This window comes from Dysidea avara, chromosome 10 (assembly GCF_963678975.1).
Source record: "Dysidea avara chromosome 10, odDysAvar1.4, whole genome shotgun sequence".
NCBI classification, from domain to species: Eukaryota; Metazoa; Porifera; class Demospongiae; order Dictyoceratida; family Dysideidae; genus Dysidea; species Dysidea avara.
The window spans coordinates 24084758-24111956 of NC_089281.1; the positions used below are offsets into that span (position 1 = coordinate 24084758).

The window sequence follows — 27199 nt, forward strand, 5'->3', positions numbered from 1 at the left end:
CAGAATCAATGGGAGAGATACTGAGAAAACATATACATAAACTACAAGCATGCATATCTAATAGCGTTCCTGAAGCACATGTACTGCTGGATAACAACACTGTTTTCACAGTACCACTACCACAATTTAATTTAGTTATGTATGAAAATGTTATAACTACAAACATAGCAACTGTTTCTGTGGTGGACGCTTGACAGGTTTCCCTAAAGTACATTCTTCCGATAAGCCTTGATAGTGGCATAACGATTCTGTGGCTTGAGTTTTCCTGGTGTCATTCTCCATTAGAAATACAAACATTGTTGGACAGACACGTATCAGCATATTGAAAAATACTTGATAGTGAACCTACCTCATATTAAGTAACTCACAACATACCGTTTAATTAATAAATTCTGTTAAACTGTGACACATAATTTTGATAATAATTAGCAATTACTAATTACAAACAACTGTGTAATGATTACGGGTCTCATGTGGGGGGAATAGTGTAACAACTGTCTTATAAAATGATTTTCAAAAACATAATTATAAAAAAACATCACCACAATAAACAAGTAGGGTACCATATACATTACCCCTACAGTAGACACACAAGTAACTGTAGCATTGGTGATGATGACATTCAATGAATATCATAAAATGCAGATAGGAAGCTACAAAGTGTAAGTGCTGGTAACACTAGGCAACTAAATGGACAACATACACTTTCAGGGACCGATTATCTCACAGGCCCAGTGACAACATTTCAATATTCTTATGTAAACTATCGTACTAAAAAGGTAATGATAAGTTACTAAAAACTCCAACAAAGTAATCCAATAGCTCTCAAGTATTAGATCCTATCATGCCTAAAACAGTTACTAATGTACAGAAGGCATTTTTGTATTCTGTTCAAAGTGCTGTGGGCTACCAAATATAGTAATGAGTGACGACCCTGTCCACAGCAGGAGTACCATCAAACTGTCAATTCCAGTCTGGGACTACAAGAAGTTATGTTGTCAACAAGGAAACATTCCTCACACAACCACATTTTACTCTGCCTCCAACAGCAAATTGTAATCCATTTAGTATGATTAATCCAATCAGTAAGAAATTACAATATGATAAGCCAAACAGCATCACACCAGCTGTCATTCACACACAACAGGTAAACAAGCCATAACCACATATACACTATTAAATAGCTACCATAAGTTTCTTGGTATGTCATACCAGTGGGCACTAGCTGTGACAGGCACTTTGGGACAAGCTTTTTTTTTGTCTATGAAATAATTATAGCACTTAAGATAAAAATAAAACTGTTTCTTTAATACAAAGGTTTTATCCATCTCAAAGTCAGGGATTATGTTTGATAACAGATTCACTTACTTTTGCATGTGAATCAATACGGGCAGAAATCTGATCATCAAGAATTAGCTGGGTTAATTCATCCTCCAAGTTAGACACGGAGGTGTTGAATGCTAACGCCATTTTGTTCAAGTCTGCTGATACGTATGGCTTGAAGTACTAAAGTGAAAAAGATTTCCACAAAACCACAAAGTAATTACACAAATACTTTCCCATAATAAATGCTGCTCTGTAAGCATAAACAAATCTTCATGCATAAAATGGGTTGGCATAAGATAATAAAACAAGCATGTTTGGAATACTTTTCACAACGACCCTAAATTTTCATCATATTTTAGTTTATTTCTCACATCCAGTAGTAATAGTGTGTAAGTATGATGTACATGAACCATTGAAAATAAATTGTGTGACTAGATAGTGTTACGTTTGAAACAGAAACAGACGATATCTTGTGTCCCCTTATCTTCTTGTAATTCATTGCCACATCAAAGTGATAGATATGCTGTTTATGCTCTATTCTGTGTTAATTTTCAAACCACACTTGTACAAGATGCTAAAAGGGAAGCCCATGTGGGCTGAGTGATGCTAGACGTTCTCAGTTTCATGGGCTGTTTAATGTACTACCCCTACTAGTAGGCATTCAGTAATGGCCTACACTATGATAGGCCACTTAGAGTAACATTATATCACCAATAACCGTACCAACCGGTGTAGTGTGTATGTATGTGTACATCTGTATGTACATACATATGTATCATTGTGTATGTATGCATATGCGTATATGCTATGGTTACACACATACACATTGAGGCGTTACCTGTATCAAGGCCCTGTTTCTAATCTGAGAACACAAGGACTGGAGGTGGTGTGCTAAATACATGTCCAACATCAAGGTGTCCTATAACAACAACAACACAATACAATCACTATCATACAGTGCCCATCGATCAGTTAAGAACTACAGGTAAAAAGACTGTACACAACTCAACGATGGCTTCCCTACCCAAAGAAGCAATTCAGACAAAATGTGTGAAGTGAAATTTGAGAAGGACAAACAGTATTGATACTTCTGCGGGCTTCTAGTAAACTGTGACATCAAAGCAATATCAATTCCATAACATTAGATCAGTATCCATATACTGAGTTATACCTCATGACCACATTTCAATAGCACAAAATGAATGTATACCTCAACAGACACATACATTTGGTCAGACACATACATTTGGTCACACTCATACTACATAAACTATGTATGTGTGTGCTACGTCTGTGATGCATTTTGATGTTCTTTTATCTAGTAAAAGTGACACCATCGGTTTCCCACACTGACATTCTGATATAATTTGTACCAGATTAAACACGCGTCACGGACTATTAATCTCAAGAGTGCATGCATTAAGTTTTGTAACAAAATTTCTTTGGTACATAGTTTGAGTTTTACAATGTTGATGTAGCATGATATGCTAAAATGTCGCAGCAATTACACGGCTGTTTGCATATCCTTATTGTTACTCGTGTGCCCACAAAAACAAACAATAGCTGACAATGAAACAACTTGAGGCAATACAGTACACAGAGCTCAAAATGATCTCCTCATAATCCTATTACTACTACTACTACACCTGTATGGGTCCCCACAAAAGGCACACAAAAACAGTTTAAAAGATCAAACCTCATTGTATATAAAATCACACCATGAATATTGGCATACAGTGATTTGGTCAGCTTCCCAGTAAGTGAAATCAAATGATACATCAATACAGTTACAATATTCATAACTCATAACCCACTTCATTGTTGGTTTCACTGCACAGACCAGAATAAATTATATGGCACCTGTTATTATTACCAACAGTTACTGTACATTTACAGGGCAAGATTCAAATGAAACTATTTCAACAGATAAAGTGCATACCATTCCGTCCAGTGTCTTTAAGCAGGAAGCATATTTTGACTGGTAGAACTGGGTAATCACGTCCCTCAATTGTGGGTCCAACTCAAGAAACTGTTTGAAGGAGCTATATGAAAACAAGACAGTAAAATTCTGTTGTCTGTCATTGTCATCATACTACCAACCATTATGATTACCCAACTAAGTTTTTCCTTAAGGAATTTAGGCAACAAACATGTGACATGTCGGTCTGTAATGTATTATTACAAAAGGAATGATGGTAAACTATATAGGACAACAGCAGGCAAACTGATAGATCTTCTAGTATAACACATAGCAACTCAGAGGACTGTGATGACATGTATAGTTAACAGATACATCACTCCACATTCCTGACTACACTGTTACACTAGCACATCCTACCACTGTATAGTCCAGGTGGCCTCACCACATAACATATTGATAACATATCAGAGTAATGTAATACAACCAGCCACAAAATAAACACTTCACTTAATTAACCACTTAAGCTGGCCAAACTCACAGGCAGATTTGTGATCAACAGCCATAAGCAAAATGTGTGATAAGTAGCCATGAGCAGAAGTGTGGTACAGCATACGTTAACACACACACACACGCACAGTCACACATGTGAGTGTTTGCATGTGTGTTGCATAGATACATGTATGTATTACGTTTGCACGTGGTTTGGTACAATATCTGTGTTTGCACTACTTATGACACAGTATAGCAGCAACATGATCAAACACTAGAATGTACAGTACACACACTACATTATGATGGAATGATCCTTTATTATAATACTTGGACAAACTACATGATACAACAAGAATGAAGTATGTCACACACAACGTGTAACATACACGTATGATTTGTTATTTCCTCTGGCCCTACTAGGGACAAAAAATAGAACAGTTTCATGCCATCTGTAATAAACGCAGAACATTTAATAACAACGATACAACAACCAACAGAAAACCTATACAAAATCCCAAGTTACAAACTGAACGGAGTTAAACATATTCATGGACCACTAAAGCCTGTGAAGTATCTCACAATGTTTTCATTCCAGCACAAACATAATTCATTGGGCTTCATTCTCTTGACACTAATAGGTTGCTCAGGTAGCTAGGGATGAAACCACTTCACAAGATGTCTATGTACATTGCAGTGACCAGAGAACAATGTATATCACTATTGGTAGACTGGAACCAGAGTAGTAAACAGTTAATGAATGGTCCTTACACTGTAGCGTGTGACAATCACACGGCAACCAATACTAAGATGTGTTATATATATATTGTGGGTATTGTGGGTATATATGGACATGTCTGTCTGTCTGTGTACAGATGAGTACACTTATATGTATATAACTGTTATGTACAGTACATGAACTATACACTTACATACACAACTATGTACATACAAATACTGTGGAATCTACATACACAATGAGATCAACCAGTGTACCGATTATAAATTTTCCAGGTCAGTTTTGTGTACCAAAAGAACACACTGGACAAGTAAATATGTAACTGCATGTAATACTAAAGAGTCCATGTTGACAGGTTCAAGTGTAGTACTTATTGTAAAAGTTTGTGTAATCAATTAAGAAAGCTGGTGCTTCCTGTTAGGGATACATGTAGAGCTGTAGTAGATCAGTAATTCTAAATTTGGAAGAGGTACATGCTTCTAGTGGTGATATGTTCTTTCTAGTACAGCATGTTTTATAAACCTGTATTGTTGTGGTCCATAAAGGACTCAGTACATAAAAGATTCAATAGAATAAACCTCCATAAATAAAGCCAATAATTTTGTGGGACAGTCTTGTACAATAACAGGGAGAAACAGCATTTGGTACAAACTGTCAATTTATAAAGAGTTAGCACTGTGTACACACAATATGGTCCAAAGGTGATTTGGGTAATGTCTCACACTAATACAATTGAAGTGTAACAATTTGTAACAAGTCGCACATTAAAGTTGATTCTTTGATAACTAATGTGTCGGTTCATGTGTTATTCTAACATGTGTTCCTCTTAGAAGATACACGGGTTACTTTTCATGTCTGATAAGGAGACCATACATAATTAACTCCCACCACTGTTAGGAAATTTTATCTAATAATTGGTATGTATCTACCCACCTGCCCTGTTCACTGATAATATAGATTTAACATGTGTACGTCTGTGTGTATGTGCATACATCTGTATACAGTGTGTGTGTGTGTGTGTGTGTGTGTGTGTGTGTGTGTGTGTGTGTGTGTGTGTGTGTGTGTTATGCCAATTTGGTGTTGTTGTAAGCAAGAAACTGTACTGCTGTATATTGGGGACCTGGTGTCATCTGGGAAAGCAGCCCACCCAGCTATAACATCAATGCATGCCTGGTGTTTACTGAGGAAGCAAATGCCTAACTGTCCTTGTCTCACTTAGCAGTGTTGGGGTCATTGTGGAACTTCAGGTTCTGTGACCTCTCTCCTGGAGATCTGGATAGTCCTCCTGTGGGTTACTAGCCCTGGAGTCACCTGCTCAAGCACGCCTGAGTGGTGCACAGGCATCCCAGTGCTGGTTCGCTGGGCAGCAATAGTTGTGCTTTGCATGGCTGTCGTAGGCTTTGCTTTTAGGCTCTGTGTGTGTGTGTGTGTTGTGTGTATCTGTATGTATGCTTACTCGTTCCTGTAACGCATGACCATGTGACAAACACATACATAGCAATGGTCCAATAGTACACACATAAACGGTTTCCTACACACACTAGCGAAATGTTACAAACAAGGAATGAAGGTATTCTATTGTGACTATTTTTCTATTTAAGTCATGTGCATGCCAAAAATGGAATTGACGACAGGAAATTAAAATACACAACACACAACAGACTTAAGCGACTACTCCTTAGCAATAATGTGTGGAACCCTCATCAAAAAGGACACATTGATAAAGCGGTAAATCAGGTCACTTGTACTACTTGCAGGACATTTCCCTAGAATAACATCTAAGGACATTGTCCCAAGGTGTTCAGTATTAAGAGGTTCCACTGTACAATGAGCTCAAGTCTCTATTACCTGCTGCCTAACACTTTATCGTGGAGGTCTTTCCTATCAAATGTGGCCAAGGCACACAGTCCACCATACACAGCTACATCGTGTGGTGACATCAGCTATAAAGAAGAAGGAAAAGTAAAGCCACTTCATGAGCTTCTCATCCTTTATAGAGAGAGTTCAACTCACATCAGGAAAACTGCAATGATCGAATGAAGCCATGATGAAATATCTGGCAGCATTCTTGTATCTTTTATTCTCCATTTCGGCCAGTCCAGCAGCACACTTCAACCGACATGCCACGACCAATTGCTCATGACTCTTGTGCTATTCACAAAACAAAAAATCTAAGTTAACAATTGTTTACAGTCATATACACAGCACATTAACATAAAATTATCACAGGATATTGTGTCAGTTTTCATAATGAGAATATCCTTTGATATTTTGTGTTGTGGTTTAAACTGAGACACAAACTCACTTCACTGGTAGAGTCGGGATTGGCTTCCGCTTTACTGTAGTAATTTAACACTTGTTGCCAGTTTCCCAGGCTAATACTCACCTTTGATAAAACAAACAGAAACAGTCAATTACGGCACAATTTTAATTTTAAAGCATCATGAAATTACACATGAAAAAATACATCTTAATTTTAGCCACTAGGGACCTCCAAGAAGGTTACCAAAAGCCTTGTAGCAGGGAGTCAGAAACGTGATACTAAAACTTAACATGCATTTATAATGAAGGATACTTCCATTCCTATAAACGTAACACGTATGATCTAGGCACGTCTAGTTATTCATATCTTTTAATAATTGTCGTTACAATACCAGATAAAATTTGTACACGACGTACTTTAATGATGTTCAGACAAAGGATGACAATGTGTTTTGCACTGGTACAATAATCACGAGCTCGTGAATACATTTTCAGTGCATTTCTGTAACAAAAAGTACACATTGTCAGTTAATAACACTTACAAGAATAATATATAGGTTTACAATATGTGTTGTTGTCAACACAGGGGGCAGTGGAGACACAGTGACTGAAAGAAACCATTAAAACTGGCCACTCAAAGAGTGAAAAATTTGAGGCTACTTCTCTTCAGAGTTTTCTGTTGATATTCCAGTAGTAGTCATGCATGTTAATCATAATGAAGTAATACAAGTACTATTGTGGTGTTATGGTATGAAAATTAAATAAATGTTTACAGGATTTTCCTCACATGTTCCAATAATGTTACACAGCCAGAGGAGGTTGGACACGCTTTAAGCACCATCTGAAGTTATTGCCCTTAATTGCATAGCTTTATTAGGTATTTCATATGACCCTCAATAGTTGTAATACAAAATAAACAAACGGTGGGGTAGACTGAGGCAGACTTAATATTCCGATCACTCTTCACGTAAGCTTTAAGGAGATATGCTTTGTTTTGCAAAAGTGCTTAGGATTTTGGGTGAAATACTAAACCACTTTTACACACGTGTAACTTCATCAGACTGATCATGTACGTATTCATAAACAGAAATGACAATGTCTCATTGTTTTATATCGAGACTACTGTTTACTTCACTCCATAAAAAGACTTTCGTATATTTTATTGAAGCGGCACTTAAACATGTCCAACCCCTCCTCTGTTACACAGTCTTCCAGCATTGAACTAAACTATGACACTGAAGAATATATAATACCAAAGGCTTTGTGTGTGTGCGTGTGTGTGTTGTGTGTGTGTGTATGTTGTGTGTGTGTGTGAAGAAAACTAAATTTTACTTACGTCAAATCACCACAGTCCATGAAGTGGTCTCCTAAGTCATCATAGCCACGTCTAAAAGAGGAATATAATATGTATTTAGAAATACACACTAATGGATTGAAATACCTGATGCTTTCCTTAACAGAGTTACTTTTGCTGTTCTTCAGATCAGTGTCCAGGCGTTCCAGCTACAAAATGATTACACAATATTTATAAACATCGCCATGGTTACACTACCACATAACAGCTGGGACTAACATGTTGTTAATTGACCCATTGTAATAGGAATGACATTTATGATAACAGGACAAGAGTGTATGTTGAATTATGTTCAAAACATGAAAAAATGGTATGTGTGCGTGTATTGTGTGTACCGGTGGGTGCATGTGTGTAAGTTTGTCTATCAATGTACATGGACGTTGCATAGATGCAGTACATAGGTGCATGTGTCCATGTACAACTAGAACACACATTGAGATAGCAGGTGTAAAAATCAGGAAAAGACAACAGAAGTCTTAAACACAACACAAACACACTTCTCCTAAGTGGTAATACTTTACATAAACACAGTCACATACACACACACAACAATCATCTACTAATGGACATATCCTTGTGATTTACTAACAAGGTAAATTCTCTCTGCACAGAAAACAGCTTCAGTTGGCGTACAATGAACAACATGACCTATTCCGGTAACCACAAGACACAACCTGTATATTGTCCAATACCTACAATTAGCTGCTTGACACTGATGAGAAATGTACAACAAAAACTACCCACTGTTGTTGTGCTAAGAACCACATGTTACTTCATGTGAACCGAAGACAATAAAACATATTTAAAGCCTTGGAACTAACACACTCCCTCTTATATCTTTTCTGGTATCCACCTTCTCATCCCACAAGATATCAAAAGTGCTAAGTATCATGAGAATCATCACAATTTTTTTGTAACTACCTCAACGTCACTGCTCATTTACAATGGCTGCACAAGGTAGCCCAGAATGTTGAAAGCATGCTTAATAATGTTACAAATATTGCATTATAATTCCCTGTCCATAGCTTGAATGCACATTACATCAATCAGAATACTGACAGAGTCATACAGCGCTAAGACTTCTAACTGAATCATACAGACCCATCCTTAGGGAAGTGTCAAGCTTTTCTAGTTCTGTATACAAACAACAACAAATTAAGCACCATGGAGACCCCTCACCCCATGTAACCAAGTTGCTTGAAATATGTTTATTACCAGAATGGGACCAGTCAGGTGTCACAGTGGTAAAATACAGTACAATGCACTGATATGGTGAAACCTGACTAAATGACCACCTGTACGGGAAGGATAGCCATTCAGCCAACTCAAACATCTCCCCATAAAATCAAGCCATTTATAAACTCAAGCCACCTGTTGTTGTAAACTAAGAAATATTTGTGTAGTGGTGGCCAGTTTTTAACAGGTTTCATTAAAAACCCTCGCTGCCTTGTTGTATAGTGGCCATGTCAGTTATGTGCAAACACACGACAGTGGGACATTCTATAAATGGTAACAGTAAACACTCCAAGGAGATTCTCATACCAACCACCAACTGTCCCATGTACCATGGACAACAATAAAACCACCTTGTAATTGAGACCATACTTTGAAAGACCATTTGCCATAACATGTACAATGGTTGCTACGTATCTTCAACTGTCATGAAATAAATTATTTTCTCAACAGATCAGACATGCATATAAGCTCAAACTGAGTTATATAAACATGTACTGTTTTGATTTACACATTCATGTCCATACAGAGTACAAGGTGTTACCAACAACGGCCTCACATGGCTGGAACTGTTGGGACTACCAGTAACACTGAACCATATCAGTTGTCATACAGTAACACACTATTTTAAAATATATCATCAATTAAAATAATAATTAAAACTAAACAGCAATACGGTGCGATCGCAATTCAACAAGTACACATTGAGACTGTGTAATAGTTTAAATGTATATGTATGTACACTGATATGTGTCTACACATCTGAATAGTGATATATCTAAATGGATAACTATTCTATTGAAAACACAAAGTGTCCCGAAATAATGACAAACAATTAGATCATGATCTCACAGTGTATCTATTGATAACTACTTTACTATTGCTCACAAAAGATAACGTGAACTGGTGGCCATTAACTGGCGACATGGATGATAAGAATGTAGCGCCACATATCACACACACCCAATACTGAGAGTTTTTAATGTATAACATCTCACCAATAGAACAGAACTATACGTGGTTCTATAACAACAAAAAAAATTCAACTTCATATCTGCTTTCCTGTATAGCGTACAACTATGTCAAGTGGATTACAAGGTATTGCTTGGGAATGTAATGCTTCCTTTTCACAGCCAAGTTGCTTTTCCATGGGATACTAATAACATGGCAACCTGGCTGTGAAATATGCATGCACCTCAGAAACAATACCTGAGCCTTATAACAAGGCTTAGTACAATGACTGCGTTGCACACATAAAATATTTAAAGGCTGAACAATTCATGTTGCTCATCCCCATTTGATGACTGATTATACACTACAAATCAATCACTAATTTTCAAAGGAAATACGACAGGTACTACACAAACTTTTAAAACATAAACTTAGTTGACTACATGAGAATATTGTAATTAGATAACAAGGATCTTGTTGCTAGGCTGCTGAAAAATGTTAAAGTGCAAACATGTGTGATAACGATTACTCCTCTTCTAGTAAACGCAAAGGGGAAATCTAACAGGAGCCTTTACACCCCACAGCTCAGTGCCACCTACAACAACCATAACACTTTCCTGCTATAAATCTGTCTCTCCCTATCTAGCTTGTTACAAATGTTACAGACATGTTGGGGAACTCTATTACCTAAACACCTTATGCTTGAATGGAAGTATGCTAAACTCCTCCTCAACAAATATGCATGTGTAGGTATACATGTGTAGGTAGTGTTAGAACACCGCTGCTGTACATGATGTAGATTAAGTATATTTGTAACTAAATATCTACTTTGTTTGAAGCATTGTACAAATGTACAGAGTAATTTGCTCCAGTAATGTATGTCCTGTGTGTCATGCCGTGAGAGAAAAGAAATATGACAGGAAAAGGCTCAGTTATTGGCCAAGTTTTACCACCAGTATCAGTGGCTACAGCAACTCAAACATTCAAACAAGCCAATCAACAGCACAATAGGAGGAACACTGAGAGATATTGGTGTCTAGCCACATGAGTGTTTATCTTGAAAAATAACAGTTTAAAAGAGAAAGACATGATGGGATAAAAACCATACGAAGTATTGTAAGGAACCCGACACTATTCTAAGCTATTCAAACACTTAAAATACTGTGTAACTACGGATAAAGAGCTGCTTCAATTACTATCTGATTGTCAAGAAGCCATGGTGTAGTTCAAAGGCTTCATCAAAGAGAATGTACTTGTCACGTATGCGTGTATCGCACATCAATTCATTAGTTCCCAAACTCCTTCAAAGTTTATAAGATTTTTCTTAGAATTGACAAATGCACAGTATCCAATGTGCCATGTAAAATGATAAAACTCAGCTCACTTGCATAAGTAACAGTAGTTGAATATGTCACACCTTCAGTTTTTGACATCACTTGACTAACTTATAGTATGTTCGCGTTGAGCTGAATCCTCAAAAACATTTAATAACTCATGGATGCAATTACACACGATCTTGAAATTTGGCTCATTTGTAGTACTGCTTGACCCGCTAAAAATTTTCCAAAATCTTTTTGTTCAAATGTTTGACATAATATTTATGGCCAATCAAAATTTTCACAATACATTTCCTATGGAGAAGCCATATAAATACAGTGTCCATTAGAGCCCTTCCCTGAACTTGTAATGGAGCCAAACCGTACATGTCTGTTGTTGACACCTTTGCTGTTACCAATAATCATCTGGTTGGCAGAAATGCTAACTCTGTTGAGAAAAAATCTACTTTTAATTTTTAGCTGTTTTTCAGGGTTCAGCTCAACGTGAACATACTATAGTTGCGGGATCACATGTAGCCACAAGACATGTGATCCAGCAGTTCATCAGATCAAAGTTTCAATCACAAGGTGCCAGGCACTGTGTCACAACTAGGAGGGGGGGGGGGGGGGGGGGGGGGAGCATACCACAGTGACAACACTATCACACACAATTGTATTAGCCCACAATGACACTACAAAATATGCTGTCTTTGTCAAAAGGGCTGAACACAGTAACAATTACACTACTCTAGTTGGGAAAACAAGAGTTTCTATGTTCTAACACATAAGCACTTCATGCAAGCCAACTATCTCACTATAGACTGACAGCATAGTTGAAGGGATGACATTAACACACAAGAATACATTGAAGTTACTGCTAAGGACAGACAGAGAAATTACTTTCTTTACAACACCAATTATCACACATGAATAAAATTTTATAGAAAACACTTTCACTGTTTCCCTATAACTGCGAAAATCACACACCAAAAAAAAAAATGCAAGTACACTGCACATACCAAATGTAAATACAAGCCAACAACAGTAACAGTCACACAAACAGGGATTCTTTGTTACTACAAAGTAAAGTCCAGTTTGGCATTGCCTCATCAAAATTAATGTGAATGATTACATTAAGATCAGCACCGACTACATAGCAATTGTAATGATTGGGTATACTACGTCACTAACATAGCCTTCAAACACATTATATCACCTTGGTAACTGAAGTTAGTAATCATTAGTCTGTCTTAACAAATAATGATTGCTAGGTAATCTAAACAACTATTAATGGGTGTTTACAATAATTATACTTTTATTATCAGCATTCAAAAAATATGACTGTTCTATTAGAGTAAAATAGTAGACAATCTTTTGAATGTTTTATTAGAGTATATTAGAAATAAGCACTGCAATACAACTTGGATCATGAACTTTAGGACTTTACCTTAATGAATGCAGTATTGGTACCGACACTATATACACATAGATACCCCAGGGAATGTTTCCATTCAGTATTTAGCTAGTTGCTTACTAATTTTGACATGAAGGTGTGTAGATATTACAATAGATACAGGCTGAGGACTGGACCACTGGAGTGGTGCTTTGTTTCCTAACTACACAAGGTGTGTCTTATATACTTCAGGACAACTTCCCATGAAAATACAGATGATCACAGAGTTGGGGATATTACTTTGAAAAGTAATATATTACATATTACTCGTTACTTTCGAATAGAGCTTATTACTCAAAAGTAACTTGATAATATTACATATTAAGTTACATATTACTCTGTTATTACTTTTAACAGAGTAAAAGTTACTTATTACTCAATAATCAATATCAAACAGTACGGTAGTACTGTTTATGTAGGGATCCCCCGAAAATGACGTGCGCCACCTAAAATGTTGCTTTTAAAAATCATCCTAGAGACATCTTACGCCATGAAAATCACCTTTATGGAATAATATTAGTCCATCTAACATGAAATAAAAATAAGAAAACACTTACCGGTGACCGGATATAGAATTTTTTAAAAACTGAAATTTCATCTCACTCACTCACTCATTGCCTGACCACAGTTGCAAGCCTAGAGCCCAAACGAAGCAGCGCACGCTCACCATTTTACGCCACAACAACAAACTCACCGGTGGGATGTGCCCTTTGGGGTTCTGACGAGTGTACGCCCTGTGCGCCTTGTCTTTCCTTTTATCTTCCATCAGGTTGGTTGTCTTCTTCTTCAAGCATCATAACCATATCGAGGCATTAATTTTCCGTATCAACACTTTTCTGTAGACACCATAAAATTATTTCAGAAAGCGCTTATGCTGCTGAAAGAGTGGGGCGCTTATGATGCTGAAAGAGTGGGGCGCTTATGCTGCTGAAAGAGTAGGGCGCTTATGCTGCTGAAAGAGTTGGGCGCTTATGCTGCTGAAAGAGTGGGGTGCTTATAATTTCAAGTGCTGCACGTGAAACATAAATTAAGGCTGCTGAGTTCAGTGAGTTGTCCCTTCAACTTTTGCCAACGCCTGGACTGCAATTGACGAAGAGATTTCTTATTTACTAGACGGACTGATACTCGATGGCTTGTTCCTCTGAACACCCGGATGGCGAGATCAGCAAGTGATTGGATAGTACTCGAATGGAAATTGTATTACTTCATCCTGTTAATCGAGACTAAGCTCCAGACAACTGAAAGGGCATGTTCATTTGAACAACTTCCAGCCCTGGTGAATAGAACACGGACCATCGTCAACAGGTCGTAGATCTGAGCGCCACTGCTACTACGATCAAAGGTAAGCTATTACCCTTCTAACTACTACGGGCCTATGTGTTGGCACAGTACGTACTTTAAGTACTTTAATAAGTTGTACAGGAACTTAATAGCTAACTCACAAGTTACACTTTAACTAGCTGTGTAGCTAACTAGCTGTGCTACAACAAAAAAACTAAACAAACTAGTATTTTAAAAACTGTTAATTAATGTGCCAAAGTAGGGACTTTCCTAACGAGCTATGCTGTAATACCATCATCTCTTGTTTCACTACTTTTTATTGCGTAGATCCCTACATTACTTTTAAATTAACAATTTTTTAAAAATACTATGTAGTGTAACTTGATATTAAGTTACATATTACCCATTACTTTAGAAAGAGGCAAAATGTATTACAGTTACTTACCTTTGTATTAGCTACACAGCTATTGTAAGTTTATTAATCAGTAGCAGTACTGATCACAGTACTGCTACTGGAGTCAGTACCAATGGTGCTCGCCTCAATTACACCACATAGACAATAAGGCACCCACAAACGTATTTTAATGCATGCTCCTGCCCAGACTTCCGGAATACTCCGTGTTTGAGAAACTGCTGTTGTAGCACATATAGTATAGCTAAGTGCTGTTACCTATTTCCTTGGCAGGGCAGGCTGGTGTTTTATGCTGCTACAGTTCACAAGAAGCTTTGATTCCAGGGTAAGTTTCACTACACTCGCACATGTTGTTATATGGCTTCTCATACAAAGTACAGTGTCGTCAGAGCACTAAATTAAATCACGTGAGTGCTAGGAAGCTGGAATACAGTTTGTCCCATTTGTATACTGGTTTTGCAACTCAGGTAATTAGAATTGAATGACAATTGATACAGCTAATATGCACTGCTAATATGCACTGTGCTATAATACCATCTTGCGATCTCATTACATAATAATATTACTCGACATTGTTACTGACATAATATTACTTTTGTCGTTACAGTAGCGAGTCAGAAGTTAGAGAAAGTAACTTAAGTTATATTACTGTGTATTAGAAAGTAATGCGTTATATTACTTCAACACCAAAAATGTAATAATTATTACAAAACATGTTACTTCAGTAACACGTTACCCCCAACTCTGATGATCCATGTACACTACTACATTCTGTAGACTGTGTGACTGGTACATATACCCACACTACAATACACCAGATACTACACTACTAGTACGGAGAATGCAATTGTAAAGCACATATAGAAAAGCAATCTTTCAACAGCATAGAGCTCAAGAAGTTAATAGAAAAGGCAACGAACAAAGACAGCTGCAAAGCCTGGAACTAGTGGTAGGTTGAGCCAGTTAGCATCATAAAAGCTACTGCTCGATGAGGTTTACATGACTCCAGAGCAATACAATTTGAACTGGTGAGTTCAATGGATTTCTTCCCTCAGAATTAATTATTTATTGAACCAGGAATACACAAGTACTGCAAGATGGCAATTATGTGCTCCTGATCACGAACACAGCTCCTTCAGCCTCATCCAGTGACTCAAGTGTACTGCGTAAAAACAGCCAAACAAACAATTGTTAAGATTTCCACTAACACCAACTGCATAGATGTGGACTAAGTTCTAATGATAACAAGCGCACCAGTAAAACTCAGCATCAATATTGTCAGTTCTAGTGGCAGCGGTTCTCAGATTGTTCTGTGCTGATTACCACTGTGGGGAAAGCCACCATATTTGTTGCCATTATTCATAGCCGATCTGATAGAGCTCTACTTCCCAATCACTAGACAACACTTCCATACATGCACTTTTTAGCATGACCACCGACCAAACAGGAACAAGATGACAATGGTACGGGTAACCTGTTAATTGTACCAACAGTCACGTGTAATTCAAAAGCCTTTGTTTCTTCTCTGAGTATCAGTGCACACATCCTGGATAAGAGGGATACTGGTTAAACTGAAACTAGATGCTGAAAAGATCATTGAGGAAAGTGTAACAAGAAACTAAACACATGGCCACCTGAATTTAAAATTCCAATCATGTGTTGCACATGTTTTTGCTCTACCACTTCAGACCATGTGAGTATCTCAGGAAAACCCTCATCATTAAGCCTATTACAGAGTATATTGGAATTATAGCAGTGTAGGCAGTAGAATGAGCAAAGAAACTAATTTGTACTGTGAGAGCTAACCTAAAAATATACTGGTGTTTACATCAGCAGCCAAAACTATCCCGATATTCACTAACACAAACAAGCAGGATGGCAATCCAAGAAGATTGCTATCTTCTATGTTCAAATGGCAACTGTACTGATGAAATGGAGCAATAAAGAAGATTTAGGCAATGATCAGGGAAGAACAGCCTTGAAAACAAGTATGTCAATGAATAAGTAATGGAGTTATCATAATTGCTCCTTATTTAGGATCATAATTTATTATTTCATACATAGTTTTTTCAATGCATTTCATTAGAACAGTACATTCACTGCAGGCTATTAGTTGTAATAGACATGGTACATATCAGGTGTATCACATTTGTACATGAATGTAATGGCTGTATCATAAACCAGATTGATTTACCTGATACAAGAGGGGTATGGGGTATATGTACACTTTTGCCCTCAGGACTGTCGCACTGGTAAATCATTTGGGCCTACGACACAACTAATTTATGTAATTACAATAAAAATGTAACACTTTCCCTCCTTCATCCAAAGGACTCCTCGCAATTCAGATGTTGTAATTTAATTTACACAGAAACTGTAGCTTGGTTGTGTGTGTACAAATTAACACTTACTAATCACATTATACCATCTAATTACTAAACACATAACAATTAAGCTATAACTTAACCACACATTCTGTTGTGGTTCACAGAGTTCACACAATTTATTCCAAGAATTCTTTGTACAATATGTCAAACAACTTATCAGCCAATCTTTTAAACTAGAATCTGGCAAGTCCCTTGCTTGTTGGCACCAGCATCACAATAAATACACTGCTATTGCTGAGCTGTACTGTGCAGCAAAAAGGCTGGTATGATTATAGCTATATGCATATGGTGTTTCTGTTGCCATGGCTACATGGCAGAATATCATTACGGTTTTCAATAGACAACTCTTTCTCATTTTGTTCCAGTTCAATGTACCTCATTCATCCCTTAAAGTCTTATAAAACACATACACCATATCTACATACTGTAAGCCACTACAATGACCTCTATATGAAATTATGTCACAAACATAAAATGGCTGCCAATAGTGGGGGGACTTTAATATCTTCAAGTACAGATGCCTATGTGAACGGTCATATTTCAGCTGAGAAAAAAGATATGGAGCTACAGCCGGCAGGTATGGTTATAAGACATTACAATAAATCACATTTAAGCATACTTTTTTTGATCATAGATTTCAACTATAGTGTAAGTTGATCCTTATATTATTTATATGTAACCATATACCTGTAAGTTAGAGCTCTGTATCTTCTATCTCGGCTGAAATATGATCAACTAAAAAAATTTTTCCCCATATGCTCCTGTACTTGAAAATATTAAAGTCCCCCACTATCGGTGGCCATTTTTGTTTGTGATGTCATTTCGGATAGAGGATAACTCATATACGAAAGATCACATGGACTTACAATTTAGGTTTTTGGAATGCTGACATCATAAAGAACAAAATTTCACCAACTGCAATGTTCTTTTGCCATGCTATGATGGTTTAAACACAGGAGTGTAATGTTTTAAGGAAGAAGCAATCTTTGAGGTTTACAAACTGTAGATTCTAGTAATGTGAAAAGTATATTTGTTGTTCATATAGTCCACTGTGGAACGGCACTGTGACACTATCCAAACAGTGTCATTTTCATCCAAGACCAGTCACCTTGTTGTCTCTTAATAGGCGGAGCCTTAAAGTAAGCTATTGGTGATTCTTGTCAATCAAGGACAGATTTTCAACTGAAATCAAGTGAAGAATGTGAAAAAAAGTAGAGAAACACTACAAATATCTGTATAATTATCACTTTTGTTACCAAAACAGTTGTTAAGAAACATCATGTATTTTTTATTTATTTATTTTTTTTAATTTTGCCGCCATAATGGTTTATGCACTTTTAATGGTCAACTTCTACTTCTAATTTTTTTGGATTTCACTACTGTAGCTTTAAAAATCATACAAAAAAATTTTTTTACTAAAATTTTTTTTACACAATATGTGTAACTATAGAAAAAAGTGGAAACAGAATTCACAGCAGTTAGCACAGAGCTACTGCAAAAGATCGAGATACTCTAATAAAGCAGTCACAGTACAGCTCCGTTGACTACTAGTAATTTACTGGGTATGGTTCCACTTGTGCTGCCACAAAAACCTTTTTATGTAGCTAGCATTTGTTATCATAAACTTCTAAAGTGTAAAATTTTTTTTTTGCTTAGTGCAAAATCACACAAAAATATTTACATAAAAGTTTATATAAGCAAATGGTGAACTCAGAACACGTTCTTTGAACTGAACAACCCACCCCAGCCCATTTCACCGGCCAAACTGACTCCAAATTTAGTTTATTCTGAGCCATACCATAATGTACACAGAGGCAACAGTGAAAAGCAGTGATATGGATTTTCACATGTTAACTAGCCACAAAATACAGTTAATTCCTTTAATTGTAGTTGCTTACTAGGGATGGACAATTATTCGGTTATTGCGATAATCGTGATTACTTTTTTTGGCAATAATCAACATTGGCTAATTTTTATCAGCTATATACAGCGATAATCAAAATTGGCAATTATCATCAAAATTGGCAATTATCATGTAATAATTGAGGAATTTACAAAAAGAATAATCATACTCTTTAAAGTTTTGTTGAATATTTTAGTTGCAGTGGTTAAGTGGACAACAATTGTGGTAATCATGATAATGGCTCATGAGAAATGTCAACATTGTCATATACATACTGTTTACCATTAATCCTTAAAGCCACATAACACCTTACAAAACACATGCACCATATCCGCATCAGCCACAACAGTGGATGTCGATATTGATCGATTGATAACCCGTATAGGGAAGAGTTTGCAATTAAGATTTTCGGAATGCTGACATCACAAAGAATAAAATGGTGTCCAAGTTTTACCAATTCTGATGCTCCTTAGCCAAGTTATGATGGTTTAAACACAGGGGTGTAAATTCGCATAATGTTTTAGAGAAGAATATATCTTTGAGGTTTGTAAACTCTGTGGACTCTAGTCGTGTGGAAAGTGTTTCCGTTGATCTACAAGTTGATATGGTCCACTGTGGCACTGTTCAAGCAGTGTCGCTTTCAACAAGTCCCTCAAGATTTGTCACCTTGTTGTCATCTCATGAGAAAAGCGTTCAAGTGAGCTGATGGCGATTCTTGCTGATTGAGGACAGATTTTCAACTGAAACCAGAAGACAACGAAACACATGGAGAAACAATAATAACTGTTTCATTATTGATACCTGTGTACATTACAGTCGTTAGTTAGACATCATGTATTTTCCATGTTTTAATAGTGACTTATTCGCCTTAAGGGTTAATGGACAGTACAAAACTATCTGGTCAGTTGAGGAAGCCATATGCTACTGTACGCTTTCTGGATATTGCCTTTCATGTGTTGCAAGAAGTAGTAAAACTCTTGTAGTATTGTACACATAATGTTGGTCAACCAAAAAGTTGAAAACAAATATCCAACAGTGAAAATTCAAACTCCGTAGCCCTTCTTAGAATGTTAATACATACCTTATAGTTAATACATACCTTATAAGGTAGTAGTATGTATCTAAACGCTTGACTGAATTTTAAAGACCAATTTTGCAAGCACGCTTTGTACTTGATGTTTAGTGAGGTGCATGTGATCAATACAATTGAACTTTAATTGACCCAATTAGTATTGCCACCTTTTGATTCCATAGATTTATATAAAATGTTGAAGCTGGCCACTGCAGTATAAGAGGAGGTATGACACATTCACGAGAACGTATTTCTTAAGGGTACAGCTAAAATCTATGAACCAATCAATAGCTTTTCATACAGTAAATTCAGCAGTGTAATTAACCCCATTCAACCCCTGAAGGATATACATATGGTTTATTGGAGACTTCATTACATGATAAGTAACTTAACATATATAAGCAGCTACCAGGGAAGAGAGCACTGCTGATAATGAAGTAAAGAGTGTCCATAGAGTGTTGAATTCTTTCAAAGTCTTTTAAATGTTACTTATCGTGATTTAGAAATTCTAAGTAAAAGCAATCAACACGAATTCTTTCCGGTGGCACTTATTTTATGTCATACCTCCTTTGCTGCGCTATTGCCAAAACATGTATTCAGTGTTTTTAAAAGAGAAACAAATTAAACACAATGTGAAATGGCCTTTGATGGTTGCGGGCAATTAAGATCAAACTACACAACACCATACTGTGATGGGTGCAATTTCAATTACAGATACAAATCTTATTCAGCACCTATTCTACATGGATACCTCATTCCTCTAACATGACATGTTTGTCCTCTCAACACACTGTACCTAACACTGTTTATAAACAAGAAAAAAACAACCATTGACAGAAGAAACTTAATGTCACGGTTTGTGAAACACAAATGTCAACTCATAGGTAGGAGGTATATAATATCAGTAAATGTAACAGTGGGATGATCTTTTTAAAAACTTGGGGAGTTAGAATACTTTGTGTGTACATGCATGACATGTAATGATCCTGCACTGATGTGCCAAACGCAATACAGAGTACCACCTACTTTTTTCATGCATACCTATAACAAACATTTCCCTTCTCTGTCAAACCTACTGTGCGTACAACACTATAACCCTGAAGTATATAGTGAACACAGTACATGACTGACTCATGAGCTATGGTGTCTTAGTTGTGTGCAACTGTCTACCAAGGGACCAAACTAAATACCAAGGGACCAAACTAATCCTATTTACAACTATCCTTGCACCTTACTGGAGGTCATTGCTGTAGTGGGATGGTCTACATAATGAGGTAGTGACATAAACATACAGTAGATTGCAAGACGGTTGTCAGCTTATTTCACTGGCAATATCATGTGAAAAACAGCCAATCAGATACTTCGAAAGAATTTGAAAATGTTTGGCCGCCTATCATTGGTTGCTTTTCATGCGAGTCCTATTAAAAAATTTTGTACGACTGACAACCAACATACAAAATACTATAACTATTTGCATAAAAGTACTTGTTGTTGTGTCATTCCACAACTTCACAGGAGGTAATGTCCTTGTGTACCAAGCTAGTTTGAACTTGGCTTACTACTTATGCAAATAATGGGTACCTGTAACCTACACTTGTAAATATTTCCCAAGAATATACAACCACAAGTTCACAGGCACATCACACTATTGTGTACAACTGACCACATTTTTGTTAAAACATCAAAGTGGTCACTTAATTAATTGGAAGGTTTAAACATTAAAGTACTTTTCTCATTGTTACCATAACAACATTACTAAACACCACAACAATGTCAAGCAACAAATTGTCATAGCTACCACCAGTGGCCATGAATAAGCAGAAAATGTCCTGGCATTAAGGAACTGTTTATCAAATATTTCAACACCTAAATCTCAAATGATTCATTCCTTGTGTCTTCAAATAACACCAATTTGTAGTGTATAACTTATTCATTGCTACATTTAGTGCAACATCAAATATTACAAATTGCAATTCACAAGTTATTTGATTCATTTCAGCCAATCCAGTCACTGACTTTCACTTGAGACACCAGGCTCCTTTTTAAAAGGTTGACAGTTGGTATAGAGTGAATAATGAATATAGTCTCCTGTGGTTTGGTTAGTGAGGTTTGGTTTTGTCATATTCATTACATACACTACACAAACACACATTACACCTCCCAGCCACACTCCACACTGAACACTTATACTACACAAACTCTCTCACTCACCTACTAATACACATAAAAAGACAATGTAGTAAAGTGATGGTAACAGGCTTGCCACACTCTACACACCAACTAGTAACCATAGAGTAATGACCACAGAATAGAATTTATTCATCTTTATAACAGACTTGGGACCTAACTGTTGCAAGACAGATGGCCATTCTGAGTAAGCTTGCATTGGGAAAGTACAAGTTCAAAGTCTCACGTGTATTTATTCTAGGGTTCAAACGAATATTCTATTATTCGAATATTCAGAGAATATTCGAATACCATTTCTGGTATTCGAATATTCGTTTCAAAGGAAATATATAACATCAGTGGTAGAGTACATGGAAATTCTTGATCCTACATAAGCATATCTATGACATAAGTGATCAAATCGTGTTGATTCTGAATTGTATTAAAGAGACATCTTGTACAGCCGCAGGATTATTGATATCTCATCCATATCAATGTTGAAAAAGAATATTCGAATATTCGGTAGTTGTGAATAAAGAATATTCGAATAGTAAAAACCACTATTTGTTTGAGCCCTAATTTATTCAGAGGCCTCTGTAAAAAAAACTTCTATTGTATGTACGCAGTGTATGATGTACTTTACACTTTGTGGTACAGAATTCAAATGGTTGAATGATTACCATATTATGGCCTGGGAATTTATTTCTTTCAAGCAACTTTCTACCCCAGCTACTAAATGAGACCAACAACTACATGAGATCGGCATTTATACGTGACTAAGGAAAGACCAACCATAATTCAAGGCAATACAGTATATAAATATAACATTAAATTTGCATCTTATTTACAAGCCGTTTATACGTAGGGCTCATGAGCCCACGTAGCCAGTACACGTATGCACACACACACACACACACACACACACACACACACACACACACACACACACACACACACACACACACACACACACACACACACACACACACACGCACACGCCAAGGATAAAAAACGTCACGTATATAAAAGATCGTTATCATATCACAAACACACAACAATGAACAGTCACTTAACATTCCGTAATAATGGCTACCCCATTAATACTACATCATTCAACCACATCACAAGACACTACACCACATCACACAACTAGATAGGAAGTATTACATTTCTACTGTCCACCTCACATCACACTGACAGACAAAAATAATATTAAAGCAGACAATGTTGTTGTAGACAGAAGACCTCAAATAACAATCAAAATGTTGCACACAATCCAATAACTGCTGGTTCCCCAGGATACTGGGTGAGCCTTAGACACAGAATTATATTCACAAGCGAATGAAAACTTTGTCTATGTCAACTGTGATGTGGGTAGTTGGGTCTCAGGCCAATACCTACCTACATGTACCAGTAGTCGTCAGCATTGTCACTATAGCAGAAAATTTGTTGATAATTATTTCATTATTTCTTCGAAATGTTTCCAGTTCTAGTACATGAACAATTACAAGACAATGTGGGAAATGTTTACATGAGTGATGTCCTCAGTAATACTCTCCCAAGAGAATGTAGGCTACACCTACATATTACAGCAGTTATGTAGTAAAGCACACAGTAACACAAGCAGTTATACAGTAGAACACACAATAACACACAATGGCATAGCCTGTCACACAACTGGTATCAAGGTTACCCAGTAACACACACAGCCATAGTAAACAGTGCACCTAGTGACATAATGGTTTGAGGTTTAGTGATGTAGTGTGTAGGTGAGTTTTCACCCTACATACAAAGACCTACACCACACACACACACACAACACACACAACACACAATAAAGACTCTCAGATAATACCTTGATGGCAGCTTTCTTGTTAGTAGTTGAGATGAAGAGTTTAGCCTCATCAGTGTCAGGACCATCAGCCTGATTATTAGTACTACAAGAATGACCATAATATATCAGTGGTGCTCTGTATATATGGACAGATATGATTCAGCATGAGCAAGAAGAATTAATAAATTCTTACACATGAAATTATCTGAAATAAATGGAGTACATATTACAGACATCACTATTTCTGGGTACTTAAAAGCCCTTTTAAACGTTCCATGCGCCAAATTGAATTTTTTAACAAGTTAATTCAAGAATTTACCACTGACCATGAAAAAACTGAGGTTACATACTGGCTAATCCAACTATGTTAAATATTTAGCTTAACAAGCACCTGCAAACAATAAGGTAAACAAGTTTACAAAACTATTATTTATCACTTCAACAACATACTGCACAGAATGTGTTTACAAAATGTCACCTTTACCCAAACACAAACACCTGTGATAACTAGACCAAATGTACACACAACATGCACACATACCATTGTACAATCTTTTGTTTGACCTCTGAGTACAGGGCTGTATTGTGAGTCTGTTCAAGCTCTCTCAAAGCCAACCTGTTGTAAATAACATGTTAAACAACCCTAACACATACATGAAACACGCTACAACATGCTCCACTGCACCAAGGTTTATCCACTTAGGTGACCAATACTAATTGTCATAGATGAGGTTTAGCAAGTATGAATAAACTAAACAAACCAAAATATGCACATAGGGAACAACACACTTGAATAAACACATCTGCTGCAAGCCACTAAAGTGTGTCAGTGCACTACCACACTTATGGTGTAGTGATCTAAATTATACATCAAGTACTTGTTACATACTTCAGTGCTTCCACTCGTAAAGGAGGGCAATGTCTGGCTATGAAGAGCATCCTTCTTATCTTGGTTAGGCCAACATAGCTGCTTGCGTATACATCAAGATCCTATAATAGGAATACAAGAAAAGTAACCACATTTATGTATTTGTAAATGTATGTCCACGTGTTCTGTATGTAAGTACATGCATACACATGTACACAGCACACTTAACATGTCCACACAAAACTAAAAATAATATGACAAAGATTTGATAAAGCAAAATACATTACACACAATTAAAACACTTAGGATCTTCCTATAACTTGATCAATTTTGCCCAGTATTTACAGAAACCTTATATAGAGGCAATTGGTGATTTAATTCCAGTTGGAGAGAAATTATAAACAAGGCCATAATGTCGTCACTAGGCCATAATGGGGTCATTAATCTTATCATTAGTCATTGAATAAGGAGTCAGAAACAAGTCGGCAGATTAAACAGAATTAAAACCACCTATTAGAAGAATGCCCATAAGACAAATAAATATCTGTGATCAATAGGTAAATCCACTTTTCTAAGAAAACCATAAAGTAAACAATTATACAAGAATAACTGCATGACAAGTCCCATACAATGTGTGGGGCCTGATTGCTGTACACATGGCAGAGATATCCTCTTCATGACCTCAGTAATATGATTAGCACGCCATGATTCATCCAATGGGTGGGCCCTATTAATGAGGCTTCACTCCCTAACATTTCCGTATTTCACAGCAGACAAAACCAACTGTATGACACAAATGTCAGTAATGTTGCCCAACACAAAACACACTCTATAGAGGTACTGTATAAATACTACCAGTACCTGTTAATGATAAATGAGCCTTATCAGCAATCACAAAATTTGACAACATAATTGGTAGGGACTTTATTACACAGTAATTGAGCTCATTTTTGTTTGTTCAACATGGAACCATTAGATAGCAAAGGTAAGAGATATAGTATAGTACACGTATTGTGGTGTGCTGTAAAATGGGATGGTGCAATGAAACTATTATTTAGACGACACTCATTTGTATTGAAAGTAAGTTTTGTAATGGAAGTATATTACACATGTATGCCTCACCTTCACCACTTGTTTATAAACATTATCATAGCAAATGCTATCCCTACCAATACCCTTCTATACAAAATTTCTTACACCATCACTGCCATTTTTGTTTGTGATTGTCACAATGTTGGAAAAGGTACAGCAACTCTTTTCATCTGAATACACTAAATTTTTGCTATGGATTATTGCTTCAGTTTATCAGCGTTTCTATTTTATGAAGTGAGGGACCATGCAAATAGTACGAACTGTTGTTCTAATGAATCATTGGTGTTTGGCTAATATATCAGTTGTCATGAAACACAACCTGTTCTGCATTATAGTGCAAAATTAACAGTAGCAATGAAAATGGTATACTGGGTCAATTGACAGACCACAATGCTACTCTATAAAAGTTCTTCCTCAACAAATCAGAACAGAATCTAGATCACTATAAAGGCTCAATACATATGTACATCCTCCATTGCTTTTCAGTGATTGACAGCAAGGTGTCACTGGACTGCAGGGAAAAAATCAAAATACGTAACAGGCAGTTGGGTGAAAGTCCAAACAGTATGTGACCTCACATTTTACAATAGTAAATGACAGAAATGTGGTGGACATACATATATATATATATATATATATATAAACCTGGGGTTTATAGCTTTTGTATGTTGTGAAATCATCTATTAAGAAAAACAATTTGAATCATGCTACATTGGCAGAGTTGCATCTCACCCACGTACAATTGATTACTGGGTTGCGCTTTTCAAAATTCAATACACCAACGTGGACGACCCCCAGCACACAAAACAACAATTACTACTACTCACCAGGGATGGTTCTGTGACGGTGTAGTTACGCTCGGCGGATTCATCCATTGAAAGATTATCGTCCACCTGCATCGGCTCAACATCGCCCTTACAATAGTACAACACAATCATTGGTTGATGGTTTATATATTTCAACTCATCTGCTTACTTGGTTACGTGGCAAAGGCATTTTTGTCTGCAGCGAAATTTGTTCTCTACTTGATTAAACGCGCACCAACTCCAGTACTTCACGCCATGTGGTCACGTGCGCTTATTATAAACCACAAACTTCGTCTACCAAGCCACAATCGACACACCCACCATTATCAAATTA

At 36.7% G+C, this 27199-nt stretch overlaps 1 protein-coding gene across 2 annotated transcripts in view; it reads right to left on the reverse strand.

Moving 5' to 3' along the window:
- LOC136236925 (COP9 signalosome complex subunit 1-like) overlaps nt 1–27199 on the reverse strand; it is a 42016-nt gene that overhangs the window by 1292 nt on the left and 13525 nt on the right. Inside the window, exons 1-14 of one of the 2 annotated variants that reach the window (XM_066027154.1) lie at nt 27035–27192; nt 26887–26973; nt 24989–25089; nt 24641–24715; nt 24121–24202; nt 8179–8240; nt 8074–8124; nt 7155–7239; nt 6781–6861; nt 6489–6626; nt 6324–6418; nt 3266–3368; nt 2165–2245; nt 1369–1506 (exon numbers count right to left, since the gene is read on the reverse strand). In XM_066027154.1, coding sequence (XP_065883226.1) covers nt 1369–1506; nt 2165–2245; nt 3266–3368; nt 6324–6418; nt 6489–6626; nt 6781–6861; nt 7155–7239; nt 8074–8124; nt 8179–8240; nt 24121–24202; nt 24641–24715; nt 24989–25089; nt 26887–26973; nt 27035–27055 — 1200 coding nt within the window. In that variant the 5' untranslated portion in view covers nt 27056–27192. Of the gene's footprint in view, nt 1–1368; nt 1507–2164; nt 2246–3265; nt 3369–6323; nt 6419–6488; nt 6627–6780; nt 6862–7154; nt 7240–8073; nt 8125–8178; nt 8241–24120; nt 24203–24640; nt 24716–24988; nt 25090–26886; nt 26974–27034; nt 27193–27199 lie in introns of those variants that run through there. The other variant, XM_066027155.1, reaches the window with a different exon arrangement.